We start from the raw sequence: 17,768 nt of genomic DNA, 5'->3' as shown, positions 1-17,768 counted from the left end.
AACAGTTTCTTTGTTTCTTTGTTTTAGTGGGGTTTTTTTTTTTACAAGCACAAATTACACAGCCCAAATGAGTGCATTTCACTCCACTGAGCAGGATTAACTCCCATCTTAAATAAACTATAAAAACTAGTAGAGTGAAGCTAGAATTCACTGTTTTATTTCCATTTTGTGTCATTTTGTTTTAACGCTATCTTTTATTGGTGTCTATACTACACAATAGAATTCTATTGTATCTATTTGTCGCACATTTTCAGTTACCACCAATGCTATCATTGCAGCACTTGCATCCTAACTCATGCATTATAATAACCTGTAGGTGAACTAAATGTCTCTTGGGTTTCTGTACTGCCCATAGTACCACATTTTTTAAGAAGGGGCTACAGGGGTTATTAAAATTATTCAAATTAAAATATTGTGACTTTGTTTTAGTTCTGATTCATTAGTATGAATATATATTAGTTAAGTCTATGCATTATAATTGACTGGGGGCTGTGTGTGGGCCCTAAGAATTGTCATCACCTTTCCCCCCATATGACAGCACTGCCCATAGGAGTACCTGTGTGCCTGTGATTTTGTATGTAGTACCTCTAACTGTCTGCTGGCCTGTCCAGTGCCTCATCCTGCTGGATTATGTGTGACACTCTGATGAATTGGTGCATCAGATGAATGTACGAGTGGATGCTTGTATACAATGTCAAATAGTCACACTCCACACCTTAAATGTTTTAACTGCCGTGTTGCATCACATATCGTTACTTTTTCTAAAGATCACGGATGTTCTGAAGCTTTGCAGTTATTGTTTTCTATATTATGTTTAAATTTGTAAACACCTATTATGATGCACCAACACCCCATTTTGGCTCATAAGATCATTTTTATAAAAAAAAAAAAAGTTATAAAATGGTTAAAAAAATATATATAACTTGATCTTCTTGAAGACAGAAAAAATATAGCAGGGGATATTAGACAAACATACCACATAAATAGCTGGAATGCGGTAGCTAAGCATTTATAGAGAAGTGGCTTTTTGATCTGTTGACGTCTGTCTGCTCATCTTATTCTAAAAGACTAATTTACCAAGTAATTGATTGGTCACCCATTAATAGAAAACAAACTGGCTTTAGACCATTATGAGACGGTCTACTGACAATGTGTAGCTGCAAAAGGACAAAAGCAAACTGGGTTTCAGGACATACAATCTAATAAACAAGGGTTTATTTTAGTCATTGCAGTTGTGTCCTTGAGCAAGATATTTCTTTATTTCAGCCACTTTGTCTTGTGTGAATTAAGATTCGGTGGTGGCGGTGGAAGGACAGCAGATTGATAGTCAAGCTTTATTTTCACTGCAGTAGGACTACTGTGGCTACAATCATGCCTCTAAAATTCATGATTTTTCTTTTTAAAAGCACAAAAGTCTCCAAAAATCTACAAATAAGATTGAATAAGTTGTCAAAAGTTTTGTTTGACATGTTAGCTTTTTCGGGAAAACTCACTTTATGATCAGGATTAATCAAGCTTCCTAAACATAAGCAGGTTTGACATTAGTACAACAATATCTGATTAGCTTACTGTATGTTCAAAGGGGTTGTGATGAGGGTTATTAGCAATTAATAAAGACCAATCTGCTATGCCTTCATAAAAGCTTTTATTTGCATGTTCTCAAAGCTCCTTCAAAGGCATTTCATCACCAAAGAATTGGCACGTGATTAACTTTGAACATGTGTTAGCCGCTACAATATGGATCAATGACTTTAGTTTCTTTCTGAGCAACAAAGATTCTTGTTAGTACGAAGCAAATGTTTCTCCCCTCGGTTGACGTGCAGGTTGCTGCAGATTGACGGTGGCATGTTGGAATAAAAGTGAAGCGGTGGGAATGAGAGATCTGGTGAAGCAGTGCTCAGATCCACGCAAATGTTTGCTCTTGGATGTTGACGTCTTCTTGAAAGACTTATTTCTTCATTAGCTTTTGACACAATAAGTGTTATGGTTTATTTGACTCTTCAGAGATGAACCACATAACCGAGCTTTGGTCCCAGTGATGAACTTTTTTTAGTTTTCACCACAGAGAGCAAGCAGAATCTTCTCGTAGTCTCCTTTTGTGTCATCCTAAAGAAAAAGGAAGAAAACTTAGAGCTCCTTAACAGCTGAACATCTGGAATGCTTTTCACTGGAATGTCATCCATCATTTGCTCACCAGAATCTCCTGGTAGAGAGTTTTCCCGTAGTTTTTCTTGTACTCCTCTTTGATTCGCTGCAGGTCAATTTCAGAGCGGCTCACCATGATGCGGGTCAGGATGGGTTTGCGTGTACCTTTACCCTGCATGTTCATAAAAGTTAGTCAGAGAGGACATTGATTGAGCATGTGTTCTTTCTAAAAGTTCTTGCATACCTTCATGGAGAGGTGAAGCCTCTCTGCAAAGTAGCCAGCCCTGCTTCCACAACACTTTACTGCAATGAAGAAAAGCAGTTTGTCACTGTATGGAAGTTATGAGTTAGAGGGTAAAGCTCTAGTAACACGCATGTCTTTACCCAATGCTGTAAGACAGCGCTCAATATCTCCCTTCATCTCCAGGTCAATGGCTTTAGCCACATCCACTTTGCTGTACTGTGAATACTTTTCAAAGACTGAACAACACAAAGGAACAGAAGAAACACTGTCAGACCACAAAAAAGATCCTGCTTTATGGGTAAAGAGGTTACCTTTACGAAGGTGAGGGGCACTCCTGGAGGTTAAGATGTCAATGAAGACGGAGACATCTTTGCCCTTCCTCCCCTCTCCAGCTTCATAAAGAGCCCTGGCATCGCTGTCAACAAGCTCTTCAGCCACTCCTTCAGTTCTGCCAGCCTGCAGCAAGTAGGAACACATCATGCGCTAAACTGCAACAAAAAGGCTTCAATGCCAAACAGCACCCCTTTATATATATATATATATTAGAAAAAATTTCAAAAACTATAGCACAAATAGTTAAAAATTGACTTTTTCAACTCACATATTCATTTTAAATGCAATATTTATTCAACCAGAACAACAATTAGGTGACTGGATTTCCTGATATATGATGCATGAAAGTGTGAGTGTGCTAAGGGAGTGACTGTTTATATATTGTAATCCTACTCAGAGTATATCATGGACACAGAGGCTGTAAGGAGTGTTATGTTGCCTCAGAATATTAGCATGTCCGGCTCCTGTGAATGAACGACAGCTCGGGGTAAATCTGTCACCAATCAAAAGTAAATGTAAGCAGCACATGGTTACCTTGCAGAGCTCCAAGAGGGCAATCCTGAATTCTCCACTGGTGTCACCCCTGATGTCCTCCTCCAGATCCTTGTTGTATTCTTGGATGGAAAAAAAAAAAAAAAAAAAAAAAAAATCAAAAAGCAACAAGTTCATGGCAGCATTTATTGAACACCTGAGGGGTATTCCAGAAAGTGGGTTATGTTCATACTCTGAGTATGTTCGGGCTCAAATGAGGAAAACTCTGTATCCCATTCCTGAAGGCGAGGTATGATCTTCTCCGAGTATGTCACCATGGTAACATTCTCCGTGAACTGAACCTGCTCGCTGGCAGGTTTTGTCTAAGAAACCCTGTTTTTTTTTTTTTACAAAAAGACTCGGGCCATAAGGGATCTAATTCGTAATCGTCCGCCCACCTGAACGCGCTTCTCAAGGAACACTTTAATGTACCATGACACTCTTATCTGACACACATTTAACATTACACATCACAGACGTGCTCACATCATTACAAATGTAATGCCGCTTTACTTTTTTTTTGGGGCAGTGAGTTAAGGGAACACTCTTGGGAGCGTAGGGTTGGGGGGTTTGAATCCATGCTCACTCATCTTTTTTTTAATAACGTCTTTTTTGGACGTCGAGATGACTCTGCCGACTATATTACATTAAAAATCAATATAGATCGCTTACTTCACCCATCGGGGTGAATAAATCGCTCTCTTCCGGGTGGTTGCCATGGCAGCTCGTGTGATCTTTGCTCAATTGAGGATGGCTTTGTATCGCGTTCGTGCACGTAAGTAACCCAAGGTTTACATACTCAGGGTTGATTGACCCACTTCATACCAACTGTAATGGAATCAGATACCCAGAGTATGTTTACCCAAAGTTTATGGATAGACTCAGATTTTTTTGAACCTCCGTTCTGGAATACACCCCTGAGCTGTGAAACAGATCAACCATAACACATACCATCCTTATAGACCCTTTTTATGTCCAGGATCTGTCGGTTAGTCCTGGAAGCTAAAATCTCCACCAAGGTGTCCTCATCTGTTCCCATTCCCTAGGATAGAGGTAGGCAACTTTTAGCACAGTGGGGCCGCGAAAATGTGTTTAAGCGAAGGGTCACATTATCAACATTCATGTCAGAATTTAGAATAATGACAAAAAAAAAGAAAAAAAACAACAAATGTCATTCTGTGTATATTTGTTGTATTGCAATTTTGTGCATTTGCATTGTCCTTTTGTGTATTTTTCATGTAATTTCTTTGGAGTCATATTGTGTATTTCTGTTGTCGTTTTGTTCATTTGTGTGTTTTTGGAGTATTTTCATGTCTTTTACTGTATTTTCCTGCAATGTTATAATTCTTTGTACTTTTTAATCCTCCGGGTTGCCAGTTGCCCATGTCTGTCTTAAGACATAGCATGCGCAGACTGACATTAAAAACAGACCCCTTCATGAACACAATTAAACATAACACCATTTATTCACCCAATGTGAACTGGTGAATTAATACATGGAAATGGGGCGGATTTAATTGCCACACCAATAAAAAGCGAAAAAAACTGATGAAGCAGACAGATTAACCTCTCGTAATTATGGAATTGTAACTTGGATGAGGTGCCTATCTTGGGACGCGTATGCATGCGCGTACCTTCATAGCCAGTTTCAGCTGTTCGGCATCGTACTGCGCTGGTGTTTTCAGCAGAGCCAACACCACTTCCTCCAGATCTCCCTTCAAAGCAGACTTCAGTGCCACTTCCAGCGGCTACAGGACAGCGACAGAAGAAAATGGAGCGTAAAGTTTGTGCTATAACAGTTGTGTATGAGGTAGGTGTATTTTACTAGAAAGTCGTCATCGTCACTACCTTCCCACTGGCCTGATGGTAGGCCTCTTTGAGCTGCTGCCTCTGCTCATTGCTTCGCTTGACCAGAACTTCAATGATGGTTTTTTCATCCACTCCTGCAGAAACAAAAGTAAATGATTAAAAAAATGTTGGTATTAAACATAGTTATTCCTTTTTTTATTGGTTATTCCAAGGGAGGCGTAGCACAATGGAGGGTTGTGATTAAAAACCTTGCCAGGAACAAGAGTTGCAAATTAGCCTGAGCTAGAAGCCCCACCCATTTTCCTCTTTATCTGAAGCAATGATGTTTGTATTGGCCTTGATAAATAAATTAAAAAAGCAGCATATAATAGCCAGATTTTTTTTATTTTTCTTAATGTGTTGCCAAATGAGAAATAAATCAGTTAAATTATTGGCTATAACAGCAACACAATGATACCAGTAAGCCACCAGAGGGTGTTCTGGTTTCTATACACCAGAGCTAGCACTTCTTCCAAAGTGGACACATTGCACAAGCAAAGCATGTTCACACAAGCTCCAAGTGTCCATGTAAACATGCAGAGTTTACCTTTGGCCTTGATGGCCCTATCCAGAACTCCCGCATCACCATTTGGGCTGAAATTAGGGGCTGCAGTCACCGTCCCCTCATTCCTGAGGACCTGAGGGACAATCAGACGAGTATGATACGTGTAAATACTTTACTTTAGCTCATGCACATGAGATAGTGTGCCATTGTTGAATACTATGCAGGTATGCGTGGTATTGTCAACACAGTTTTGTCTGTATTTCAGCTGACTGCCTTCCTCCAGATAAAAGAAAGAAAACAAACTAAGCTGAAACTGGATTATTGTTCCCTGTTACTGAATAGTTTCAAACTAAAAGTCCTCCATATATGTATTCCTGATGGGCTGCACAAAAAGGAAAAATCCTGCAGCACTTCCTCCCAACGACCAGGAAAAGAGAAGTAATACTTTACTGATTGTAGGGTTTAGAAAGGGAGGGGCTCGAATTCCGGCTTCTGAGTCATACGCTCACAAGATAGAGTGTGGTCCGTTCGCTCTCTATCTGCACGCTTCCTTTCACTTTAAAGTTCTATCATCTTATCTCTGCGCTCTGTTTTTAATCACCTTACTATGCTTTCATTTCATTCCACCACTTTCTCCTGTATTTTCTGACTTTCCTCACTCTAAAAAACAATCCATGTCATTTTTTCCACGGCAGCATGCCACAGGAAGGAGAAGAAAAAAAAAAAAAAACATGTTAGTGGAACAGAAGTACAGTTACTTACTGACTCATCGGGCATGCCCAGATAGACCGTCTGCTGTAGGAAGGCTTGGATGAAAGACATGGTGGGACTGCAGGAGTCTGACTGGAGAAGAGAACACAACCAAATATGAGCATCTGGAAGCTTTAGAATTTTAGAAAATAGAAAAAAAAAAAAAGAAAAAAAAGTGAAGCTATTCCATATAAAACCACATTCATTGACCATCAATTTGCTAAATCACTTTTTTTTTCTCTATTATTTTACTATGCATACTTTCCAAAAGACATCAGGTTCACTTTGACCAATTTTGTACAGATTTGCACGTTTACTCTGAGTTTATGTGAGATGGCTGCTCATAATGAGCAGCATGTGTAGAGAGCAGGGCACAGCCTGGCCACACCCACACTACACTCCGAAGTCCATTAAAAGACTGAGTAACCAATCAATTCAGTCTCCTTTCAAACAGAATGAATGGAAAATGACAAGCTACACTTTTTATATAACGTCCTATGCAAGTAATACAATGTTTGTCTCTGTTTCTGTCCTCGCCTCCACCATTCCTCCTCCTAGAAGTTACACCAACACATTGATGGAGACTTTAAACAACACTCAGTGTTACTGTCTGAGGAGAAACATGGATCATCAGGATGAATCAGTTACTCACCGTGCGGCAGAAGAGGAGAAATAAGTCTCTCTGAGGGTCAAGTAGCGACACTGGGGTAGAAACACAATATTTATACCCAAACGAAACCCCACCTAGCTACGCGTCGCAGCTCGGCCCTCCTCCCTCTGCACAGCTGGCGCCCCGTGCGTGACTTGGCACGCTGCGTAACGTCGTGCGTCAAAACCAGGAACAGATTGTCCGTCCACAACTTCAAACAGCTGAAGTCAAACAATATGTTAAAACCATCAAACACTCCACTAATATGAAAGCCACCAAGACTTATGATTTATGTGTTCTCTTCTTTTGTTTAATATTTTACTCTGAAGCTGTACCTCTGTATCTTTCCCCCTGGCAGTTGTAATTTTACTTTTTGTATTGTACTGTTTTATATGTTTGAATAAAGTTTTTGGGGGGGAAAAAAACCTTCAAACAGCTGCCAGGTTTGGAATGTCTGTGGAAATCACTTTTACGTTCACGCGTAACTATATTTGTGAGTATAGAGGTAGATTTGTGTCTTTATAATTAAATTTAAAAAAAAAAAAAAACCCTTTTCAACAAAATAAAAAAGAAATCATTTTTTTTTTTAAAAAATCAATAAAAAAAAAATACTTCAATAAATAACATTTTAAAAAAGGGTTCAAATGAAATTATTTTGGTTTCAATTTTTTTTTATTGTTTAACACTTTTTTTTTCTTTGATTTGAATTTTTTTTTTTTTTTTTGGATTGAAAAGTTTGTTTTTTTATTGAATAATAAAGACCCAAATCTAACTCCATATGTGAGTGGCTGTTGTATAATTTGTTGATTATATACTTTACTTTTGTGCTATGATTTTTGTGTGAAAGGGTCTTAAAAACTATAGAATCCATGCTCCTGTGTCACACCCTGGTTTTAATTTGGGGGACCTCATGTTCTCCTGAACTTTTACAAAGTAGTAAGGCTGAGAAAAAAAAGAAAAAAAAAATTCTAAAATGAAATGGCCATTTTAACTTATCAAGATTAATATTTATATATTACAATGGAGAAAATGTGCATATTTACTGTCGAAATGTAAAGGAGCTTACTGTTGATTAATGTGTATCTAATACAAGCTGGGTTGTGTGTGTTTTCCTCTAACTTTGTTCTCTACAAATGTAATGCTTTTTTAAGTCCTCATTTTTCATACATTAAATAATATTGAGCTTTTGTAAATATATACATAGCAATAATATACAATAGTAGAAGTTTTCCAAATCCACATGTGTCAACCAGCAGTATTCAATGGCCTCTACAACATACAGTAAATTAATCATGTTTCAATAAATCACAAGAAAAGACACTATTTTACTGAACAATAGTACTGTTAGTTTGTGGTAAAATTGTCAAAAAAATAGCTGAAAAAAAGAAATAAAATGTTTTCCTATTACTTTGAAATTAAATGAGAACTGTTTCCGAGTACCCCCTGCAATATGCTCGTGTACCCCTGGTTGGGAATCACTGCTAAATTTACCCAAATTAAAAAATAAATAAATAAATAAATAAATAAAAAAGGTCACAAAATCAAGTATACAAGTGAAGATCCTGAAGGGACAAATACAGTATGTGTCACAGGTTTGTACATCTTTTTTATCTGTCCTAATTGCATGTCACTGGTGCACCTTTTATTCCTCACAATTATAATCATCATCAAAATCATCATCATCATCATCATCATCATCATCATCATCATCATCATCATCATCATCATCCAGAGCCACTAAACTACTACATAGTTACTAAAACTATGCAATGTACAAGCATTATGTTCACATCTATTTGGATCATTGCAGTATAAATACAACAATAATAATTCTCAACCTCTCATCTCAACATTTCAGTGCTTGTTCATAACATTTTTTTACATACACACACATTAAAAATAATATGCATGAATATAAAATACAACTTTTATAATCTTGCTATGATAAAAATGTGAATTGTCAAACTGAATAAAAGCACAAATACAGTTTGGCACATGGTTTCTACATCATCTAATGTAACAATTTTTTCTAGTTAATGATTAATTAATGATTAATGACATTCGGGGCTATATACTGTACGTATATGACTTGAAAAGGTAACTGACGCTGTGTGTGATTTATGTGCATCAGACTGTAGTTTATCACATTTTTTTCTCCAAAGACGCCTCATAAGGAGAGGAGGTCTTGTGCTCCATGCACCCCTTTTTAACTTTGAGCTTCTGCTCCTTCAAAGGTCTCTGCACGGCCCTGCCTCACATACATGTTGTTAAGGGAGTAAAGTGAAGTTCCCAGATAAATGACAAGCAGATTCAATGAGTGACAGGGTATGGAAGAGCTTGTCTTGTGTTGAAATATGAGGTTACAATCTCCATCGTGCACACAGAACACTGGAGGAGGACTATTAGCATCCTTGGACCAACAGGCAGTACTGTCTTTAGGCTAGTATACCTGCTGAAACTCCATCTCTGCAGGGTTAATATTTAAAGACTGTTGAGAGTTTGGTTCTCCAGAGATCAGGTTCAACTCATGCGTGTTCTGGATTGCATAGCAGCACACAAACTGTATCAGAAGGCTTTCCATCTGATCAGCGAACCAGGATCTGAATTTCAGGTATTTTTTTAAATTGTGTATAATCAATGTTCAGTATTTTAAGTTTTTGTTTTACTTCCTTTGTTATAACTTTACATTAATTTTTTTTATGATACACTAGTTTTTTTTACAAGTTCACGCTGGGTTATTGTATTGCATCAGTTTCTAAGTGAAATTGGTGAATATTGCATAAAAATGAGGGGAAGTGGGATGGGATTTGAAAAAGGATGAAAAATTGGATTGCATTCCCTGACTAAATTGGATCTATAAGCTTTCTGACAGCTGCAAGTATTTATAGGGATAAACACGGGTGTGTGATTTAGAATAAAAACACATGGTGAGATATTGTTGTTACAGATGTAGAAGAAGAAATCAGTTCATCCTTTGGGACAATAATGAATTCAAACTTTTTCTCAGCAGGTTTGGTGACTTTCACTGATTTTCCTCAACACAATGTATATGAATTCTTCTGGGACTGAGCGTGGATCTTATTCATTGACCTTTCTGGGAAAGAAAGTGGGGAGACATCACACTGTTGCCCCTGCGGGAAAACAACGTGAGTAAAAAGCACCACAGGCACATCAGAGAAACCTAATAGTACTCTTTATTGTGGTACAGATTACTTTATTCTTTTCTTTTTTTACTGTATTTTTAATTAAACTTTTGTTGAATATACTGGGATAAATATTGGCAGACAGTAAACAGACTCCCAATGACAACACTCGCCAGTCAGGGTCACATAAACAAGGCTTGAGACCATACATGCATCCACCTACTGTTTTTAACCCTCCTGCCAGTGTTAAGACTTGTTTAAACATGCACATTTTGGGACTATGGGACAAAAGCAAAGTGCTGTTTGAAAAAACGAATTTCAGTCAGGATCACTTTAGTCAAATAGCTTTATTTAGCATGCATTTAGATTTGGTGGTAAGGCTCTGTTCTGGGACCTCTCTGCCCTTTCCAGAAGCTGCAATGGAAATCTTGAAGCAAAGGACCTCCCATTCACTTTTCCATGAGCTACATGGAGAGGCATAAGCAGAGAGAGCGGTCAGCAGGACCCCCTGAAACAGAAGCACAGATGTTTAGATGGCAACAAAAGACAGTGTTTAATTAGACAGAAGAGGAGGAGCTGGGGTGGGGGTGGATTGCGAGGCATTTTCAGACAAAGTTTAGATTTAAATGCAGAGCTGAGACCAACTCTAACCAATGGGAAGCATAGAACCTGATCAGCTGGATGATTAACTGTTTAGGAGATGGATGCTGTCAGTTTTTCACAGCTATTGACAGATGAAGGGGCTGGACTAGCTTGACTTCCGTGACTGCCTGAACTAACGCGATGCCCAATTTTAATAAGAACATAAAAACTCCACCTATGACGGTAATGAAACCCACGGCCTTATTAATGTGAGTTAAAAATGCCAACCACTTCCTCACAAACAATGGAAAATTTACTTGACTGTTAACAATTTCATACACAGCATTTTCAAAATTAATCATAGAAAGACACGCACGCACACACACACACACACGCACGCACGCACACACACATACACCTCAAAATATTATCTATAATATAAATATACTTAATGAGTAAAATAAAACAAAAAACTAAACAATATTTATACAAAAAGTACACAAAACGACAACAGAAATGCACAAATATATACAAAAAGGCTCCAAAAACACACAAATTGACGCAAAAAATATATATAGTACATTGGAGAAAAATACACCAAACAACAAAAATATGAAAATGACTCAAAATACACCAAACTGAATATTAATACAAAAATACACAAAATGACAACAAAAATGCACAAAACTACACTAAAACATATACAAAATAACTCCAGAATCACGCTACAATAGAAACAAAAAACAATAATTATACAAAAAGAATACACAAAAACACAACAGAACGATACAAAAATACACTTATTGACTCCAAAAAACATACATTACAGAAAAATACATCCAAATGAAAAAAACAACACATTTATCAGGCGCATGTCCCATAGAATAAAACCAGGGAAATTGCACATCCTATTTTACTTTGCATCTGCTAATATACCCCTTTATAACATTACAGAGTATTATGTACACCTCTTTGTACATCCAACCTACAAACACATACTCATTTGGTCATAATTGACAACTCTACTTAAGCTCCCACTATATGAATACATACTTCTGACAGACACTGTACTAGTTTAAAAAATAAAAAAATGTGCTGAAACAGGATGGGTTAATGGTGCTCAGGCACATGAATCAGAAACATAATGCAATCAGACAGAGCTGGTTTGTATTAATGCAATATTAATTTAATTTCAGTGATCAAAGAAAACTCTCTTGCAAAAAAAAACATTTCCATTTCCATTAAAATGAGTTGTCAAGGAGCTCAGACTGAAAAAAGCAGGATCTTTAAATTCCTGAACAGTCCTCCTCTTGTATTAGGGAATGATTTATTTTCTTCAAGGTGCGGCCATACAGGCTGCATGTCTCTACACACAGAAATGCCTTTACTCAACTGAATTTTACAGCATCAATAATGATGCAATTCATTCATGACCAAATGACTTTACCAGTCACACCTTTTTGTTATAATAGATCCCTCATTAACCCATTGACACTAAGCATTTAGAAGTGCTGGTTAGTAAAGACCTGTGCTTCAGGGGGAACATATTTTTGGCCATGGTCATCTTCTTCTTCTTCTTCTTCTTCTTCTTCTTCTTCTTCTTCTTCTTCTTCTTCTTCTTCTTCTTCTTCTTCTTCTTCTTCTTCTTCTTCCCCACAAATTTTGCTCAATTGGCACCAAACTTGATGCAGTACATCCTCAGACTGTCTTAAGCAAATCATCCACACAGATTTTAAATTTATTGAGAACTGAGCCTACAGTGCATCAAAATGTTTGACCATAAATGGTCATGTAAATATATCTTATATATATATATATATATAAGTTTTATTATCATAAAAATCCATCATCTGCAGGTTTATTATTTGAAGGCTGTTGAGAGTTTGGTTTGACTTTGAGACCAGATCACGAAAAAAAAACAGAATTTATCTGAACTGTTGATCATCTATGTAACTAGGGGTTTTTTTTTTCACTGTAAACATTATTTCTGTTAAAGTGATTGCTTCACCCTAATGACAGTGAAAATGAGGACAAATAGAATTTCTGAACGTAATAATGACTGAATAAGATCACACCCACTGTGTGAATTTGCTGAGTGAGGATTTGTACATCTGATAACAATATATGGTTGAACATGGGTGTGTAAAGCGGAATGAAACATGTCAGGCGATATAATTGTCGATAGAAGATAGAACATTTTAAATCAAATCTTCAATCTATTTTTAAATCCCTGTTGCACAGCTGGTTATGGGCTTATACATGATTTTGGAAACGTTTAGGGTTCTTAAACCAGAGTCAGGACATCTCGGAGTTCAAGATCTGCAGGTTGGGTAGTCATTATTTTCATATATAAAACAACAAAATATTTGAATCATTTAATAGAAATAATGTTGTAATAACTTAAAATAACATTTGCAATTGCATAGTTCATTAAGTGAAGTGATGTAAAACCAGAATGACGCTTTTGGTGTCTATGAAAAGTGCTTTATAAAATCCAGTTCATTATTATTATTGTTATAATTTGAGTTATTGTAAATTGGAAAGCTAATTGTTTTACGCTTGCATAGCAGTAAAATTTTGGAAACCTTCACCCAACATTTGCATCATGTTAAATATCTAAACATCAATATTAAACATAAACAGCATAAATTAAGAAGAGTAGGGACAAAAAAGTACTTGATTTTTTTTTTTTTTTTCTATTTTCTTTTTGTCAAATAAATGTGCATATTTATTCACGTTACTTATGGGGCGACCGTGGCTCAGGTGGTAGAGGGTAGTCTTCTGAAACGAGAGGTTGGGAGTTCGATCCCAGTACATGACTATGTGTCAAAGTGTCCTCTGGCAAGACACTGAACCCTAAGTTGCTCCCAGTGGTCGACTAGCGCCTTGCATGGCAGTCCTGTCCCATTGGTGTGTGAATGTGAGAGTGATTGGGTGAATGAGCTGATATGTAAAGCGCTTTGGGACTGCTTCAGTGTGGTGATAAAGCGCTATATAAATCAAGTCCATTTACCATTAAGTTGAAACATCCAAAGAAAAGATCATTGCTTTGGTATTTAGGGCTGCAAATGGCAGTAAATTGTGTTTCATTAACATGAGGATTATGAGAGGGTCCTTGGAAAATGTTCTCCCATGTCAGGGGTCCCTGAGTCAAAAAGGTGACTTAGGACCAGGGATCAGAAGAATAATGATTAGTTTAGATTGTTACAGGCGGTGGCATCTGTCCTACAGTATATACCCAGTATATACCTATCCTGAGTTTATAAAACTTGTTCTGTCAATTAGAAGCTGAAGTTACTGTTGGATTATGTGCTTATTTGTTATGAGTGTAAAATGAAAGTGTAAACTAAACATTACCTAATAGCTGCTGCCTGAGGGCAGTGTTTATTAAGAAGATTGACAGGCAGGCTGTTTGTCAAGTGTTGCAACTCTAAAACTAACATTTTCTTCTGCATTTGTCTAATTATTCTTCTCCGGTTACAGATCAACAGTTATGCCGTCGCTAGTAGTAATTGATATGTATTGTTCTTTTTTCCCCTTTTGTTGCTTTCCTTTTCACTTTGGTCCTAATGCAGGAAATTGCCCACGTTTGGCTCCAAGGTTGGAATGATCAATATTTACTGTAGAGTTTGCATGTTATCTCCCTGCTTACATGGGTTTTCTCTTGGGGTGCTTTCACACATATAGCCCGGTGGATTATACATTAAAAAATGTATGTTTTATTAATTAGAGTTTCAAAATGACTTTTAGGAGGGACTGAGTCAGTGCCTGTCTCAGTGGGTTACATCTGTGATAGACTAGTGTTCTTTTTCAGAGTTTACACCAAATGCTGGGTATAAGACGATGTATACCAGGGCTGTCAAACTCATTTTAGTTCAAGGGCCAAATAAAGACCAGTTCGATCACTAGTGGGAAAACGAACAGTTTCATCATTGATGTGCCTAAGTTATAAATTAGACACAAAGTATGGAAGGCATCAATAATATATAAGCTATACATTTATTTAATTTATTCTGACCAACTTTTGAAATTACAGGATTTTGGAAAGATTTTGAGTTCTTTCAACAACAATTTACAAATGAGTTATTTGGCAATTTAAACACTGATTCATGTTTTCTCTTGTCATATTCAGGGCCAGATGGGGCCCCCGGGACTTGAGTTTGACACGTGGTTTAGACCTAACCATAGACTTTATTGAAGATGAATGCAGAAATAGATTTCATCTTTTGATTTCTCGATCTTTACTTATTGTATTTTATCTACTAAGTTGCCTGGGAGATGTCTACAGCGTCATCTACAGCTCCCCTTGAGCATATGGTGACCTCAGAGACTGTTCAGCTCCCAGTACCATTAGCAGAGGATCTACCAGGCAGTGTACCAGAGCTCAACGACCAGAGGCCAGAGGCTGAAATCCATCCCCACACACAGTGTAAAACCCCTACGAGGACAACACCACAGGTCAGACCTGAAGTTTAGGCTTCTCTTTCTGCATCCATTCAAGTGTAAGCACAAGATGACATGTATGAGAGCAGCTCTGCCAGTCATTCCTGACATATTTCTCTGTTTTTCTGCTGAAAGGTGTTTCTGGAAGGAAAGTAGCAGCATGACAGCACGCCCACATTCCTGTACCACAAAACTTGGAGAGGAGAGTGGGTGGGAGGGGAATGTACGAGACAGAGACTGAGGAAATACTCCCACAATGACAGTTTATTGAATATTTTAGATAAGGCTGGACGCTGAAGTTGATATGGAGGAGAAGGGATTTTCCCAACAAGTCAGAAATACATTGTAGCTATTAAAATGATTTTAATAGTCTTTTTCTGTATTTTACAATTAAGACAGATGTGTAGCTAATTTTCTGTATTGCATTATAAAGCTTTAAAACATGTTTTAAAATCAAATTATCAAAATCTAAAGGATGCAATAAAATGTATTTATCTTGTGCTCTCCATACATTGAAAGTACCATAAATCTAAAGAGGGGCTTAACAACAGTCTCTGTAAATGTATGCATGCAAGGAGAATCAGTGTATTATTTTTATATCGAGAAGAATTTAACTGCATTAGATCATTTGGAAATAAAAACACAAAACACATGCACACAAAAACATACTTTGATTTGCTGCAAGGTTTCCACTTTTATCTTAAAGGAAGAAGGCTCAGAGTATCAGGAACTACCGTGGATGTTTCTACATTGAGTTACATGTTCTCCCCATGTTTTACACTAGTTTTCAAGGACTTGGGATTTCCCCCACAGTCTAAAAACATGAAGGTTTAATGGAATATTTGGAGCATGAATGATGTGTAACCCTGGTTCTATCTACTGTATATAGCTCTGGTTCTAGCTATATAGCTCTATATATCTATATGTCCCTTTATATCTATATCTTATATCTGTATATGGACTAGTTCAGTGTGTAGCTTACCTTGTGCCAGCAGACAGCTATAAGCCTTTATTGGATAAGGTGAGAGATGATAAATTAATCTGGTAAAAATCCCATATCAAATCTTATTAAAAAATATTTTAAAATAGTGTAAATGTGAAAATATTTAGCTGTAACAGCCTGTACTGTGATGCACTTTGTCACATGCCTATAGTTTGTTAGCTTCGCAAACAGTTTATCTGCCCAAAAACACATCCATAACACATTTGCAGCCAAAGATACCAACATAGGAAACTTTATTAATAATGAATGTGACTAACGCAAACCATTGCGTTTTAAAGTTTATAAAAAAAATCCCCTGCTCAAAAATAAACTTTAAGAGGTCATGGGGTGTGGCCTATCAATCAAAAATGTTATGGCATGACTGCTAGCAGTTATGGTATATGAATTAAATCACTAATATGCATTGTGAATGTTTTAAATGTTGCTTATTTCCTTTTTCTGTCATTCCTCTCAAACTGTCTTCAACTGTTAACTGTTAATGCCTCATAATTCCAGCCATTGTTCATCACAAAAACCTGTGGATGAAGAGGTTTTGGGCTTTAAACACTGGATTGGGAAACACAAGGAAGAAGGTACCAATCGCACCTCTGTGCCTCAGTGTGTGCTGGATTATTGGATATGGGGTTAGCATGATGTTGGGACATGTGGGCAAAATGTCTGGTATTGTTTTGGTGATGTCAAAGTGTTGAAGAGCATAAATGTTCAGTAGGAAAACCTAAAGTAAGCTGGATGTAAAACAATATAACAAGATCGTCTTTTTGCTGTGTGGATTAACTTAAATTTATCCAGCCTGGTTCAAAATAAATAAGGGGATAAATGATCATTCCCCAATTACCTTTATATTTGTAATTGAATAACTCAAAAAAATGATGGTTATTCTCCAAAGTTGTTGTGATCAAGCTGATACAGGTTAAGGGTCAAACATTGGAGGGTTTGGGGTCATCAATGGCTTCATTAAAGTGAAATAAGTGGAAATAGTGGAGGTTGTTATTTCAGAGCCTCAGCAGCAGGGAAGCAGGAATGAAGGTGAATCATCCGGAGTTGAGAGATCTCAGGACGTCCAGATCTGCATCTCTTCTGAGTCCACTGAGCTCTGCATCACTCAGGTCAAGTACATGAGCATTTTGAACAAGCCAGCATTGCATTCACATGACAAAGACACAAACAGAGGAAAACGTATTTCACTTCATCTTACAGTAAACCAAGCTGTTCTTAGACACCATGGTGTGTTTGTTTGATGAGAATGGAGACACACAATGAGGTCCCTGTCAGACTCTGTGTTGCTATTTTTCTCACAATCACAAGCTGCCCTGCAGCCACTGCTGCACTCAGATGTTTTTAAAGAGCACAGAGATGCAATGCTGTTGTTCACTCTGTCTGTCATAATGTATGTTTACCAATGATGGGGACTTCCAATCATGACCTAGTTTTGTGCGTTGGGTGGGTTGGTACTGATCATGGATGGATGTTTTAGATATTTGCTGTTTAAAATATTGCAGATAGCAAAGGACATAGGAGATGAAGCAGAAACACAAAAAGAGAAGACGAAAGCTCAGAGAACCTTCAGGAAAACAGCAGCATTTGGTGTGGAT

The 17,768-nt window shown here is 37.3% G+C and overlaps 1 protein-coding gene and 1 long non-coding RNA gene across 4 annotated transcripts; one reads left to right on the top strand and one right to left on the bottom strand.

Annotated features, from left to right (window-relative positions):
• Positions 1-1,237: 1,237 nt before the first annotated feature.
• On the bottom strand, positions 1,238-7,146 carry anxa1a (annexin A1a). Of its 2 annotated transcripts, none has more exons than XM_028458048.1 (12): positions 7,009-7,146; positions 6,369-6,449; positions 5,649-5,739; positions 5,102-5,196; positions 4,888-5,001; positions 4,205-4,295; positions 3,257-3,336; positions 2,701-2,845; positions 2,530-2,625; positions 2,390-2,448; positions 2,195-2,317; positions 1,238-2,106 (listed from the first exon to the last, which is right to left on the bottom strand). In XM_028458048.1, exons 2-12 carry the CDS (start codon positions 6,426-6,428, stop codon positions 2,050-2,052), a joined length of 1,011 nt encoding a protein of 336 aa, XP_028313849.1. In that variant the 5' UTR covers positions 6,429-6,449; positions 7,009-7,146; the 3' UTR covers positions 1,238-2,049. The 2 variants fall into 2 exon arrangements, with proteins under 2 accessions (XP_028313849.1, XP_028313850.1); XM_028458049.1 differs by having other exon boundaries at positions 6,369-6,445; positions 7,009-7,083.
• Positions 7,147-9,538: 2,392 nt separating this feature from the next.
• LOC114469142 (uncharacterized) lies at positions 9,539-15,472 on the top strand. Of its 2 annotated transcripts, none has more exons than XR_003674732.1 (4): positions 9,539-9,616; positions 10,013-10,151; positions 14,998-15,188; positions 15,309-15,472. It is a non-coding gene; the product is annotated as an uncharacterized LOC114469142 (long non-coding RNA). The 2 variants fall into 2 exon arrangements; XR_003674733.1 differs by having other exon boundaries at positions 9,560-9,616; positions 10,016-10,151.
• The last annotated feature ends 2,296 nt before the right edge of the window (positions 15,473-17,768 follow it).

Source organism: Gouania willdenowi, chromosome 9, assembly GCF_900634775.1.
Source record: "Gouania willdenowi chromosome 9, fGouWil2.1, whole genome shotgun sequence".
In the NCBI taxonomy this organism is placed as follows: domain Eukaryota; kingdom Metazoa; phylum Chordata; class Actinopteri; order Blenniiformes; family Gobiesocidae; genus Gouania; species Gouania willdenowi.
The sequence above is the reverse complement of the archived record's forward strand: the minus strand, read 5'-3'. Positions and strand labels throughout refer to the sequence as shown.

Coding starts and splice junctions, on each gene's coding strand:
- anxa1a (XM_028458048.1), bottom strand. CDS start 6,428: ATGTCTTTCATCCAAGCCTTCCTACAGCAGACGGTCTATCTGGGCATG. Junction 3,337..4,204: donor AAAAAGGGTCTATAAGGATG/GTATGTGTTATG, acceptor TTTCCATCCAAG/AATACAACAAGGATCTGGAG. Junction 2,626..2,700: donor TGCCCCTCACCTTCGTAAAG/GTAACCTCTTTA, acceptor TGTGTTGTTCAG/TCTTTGAAAAGTATTCACAG.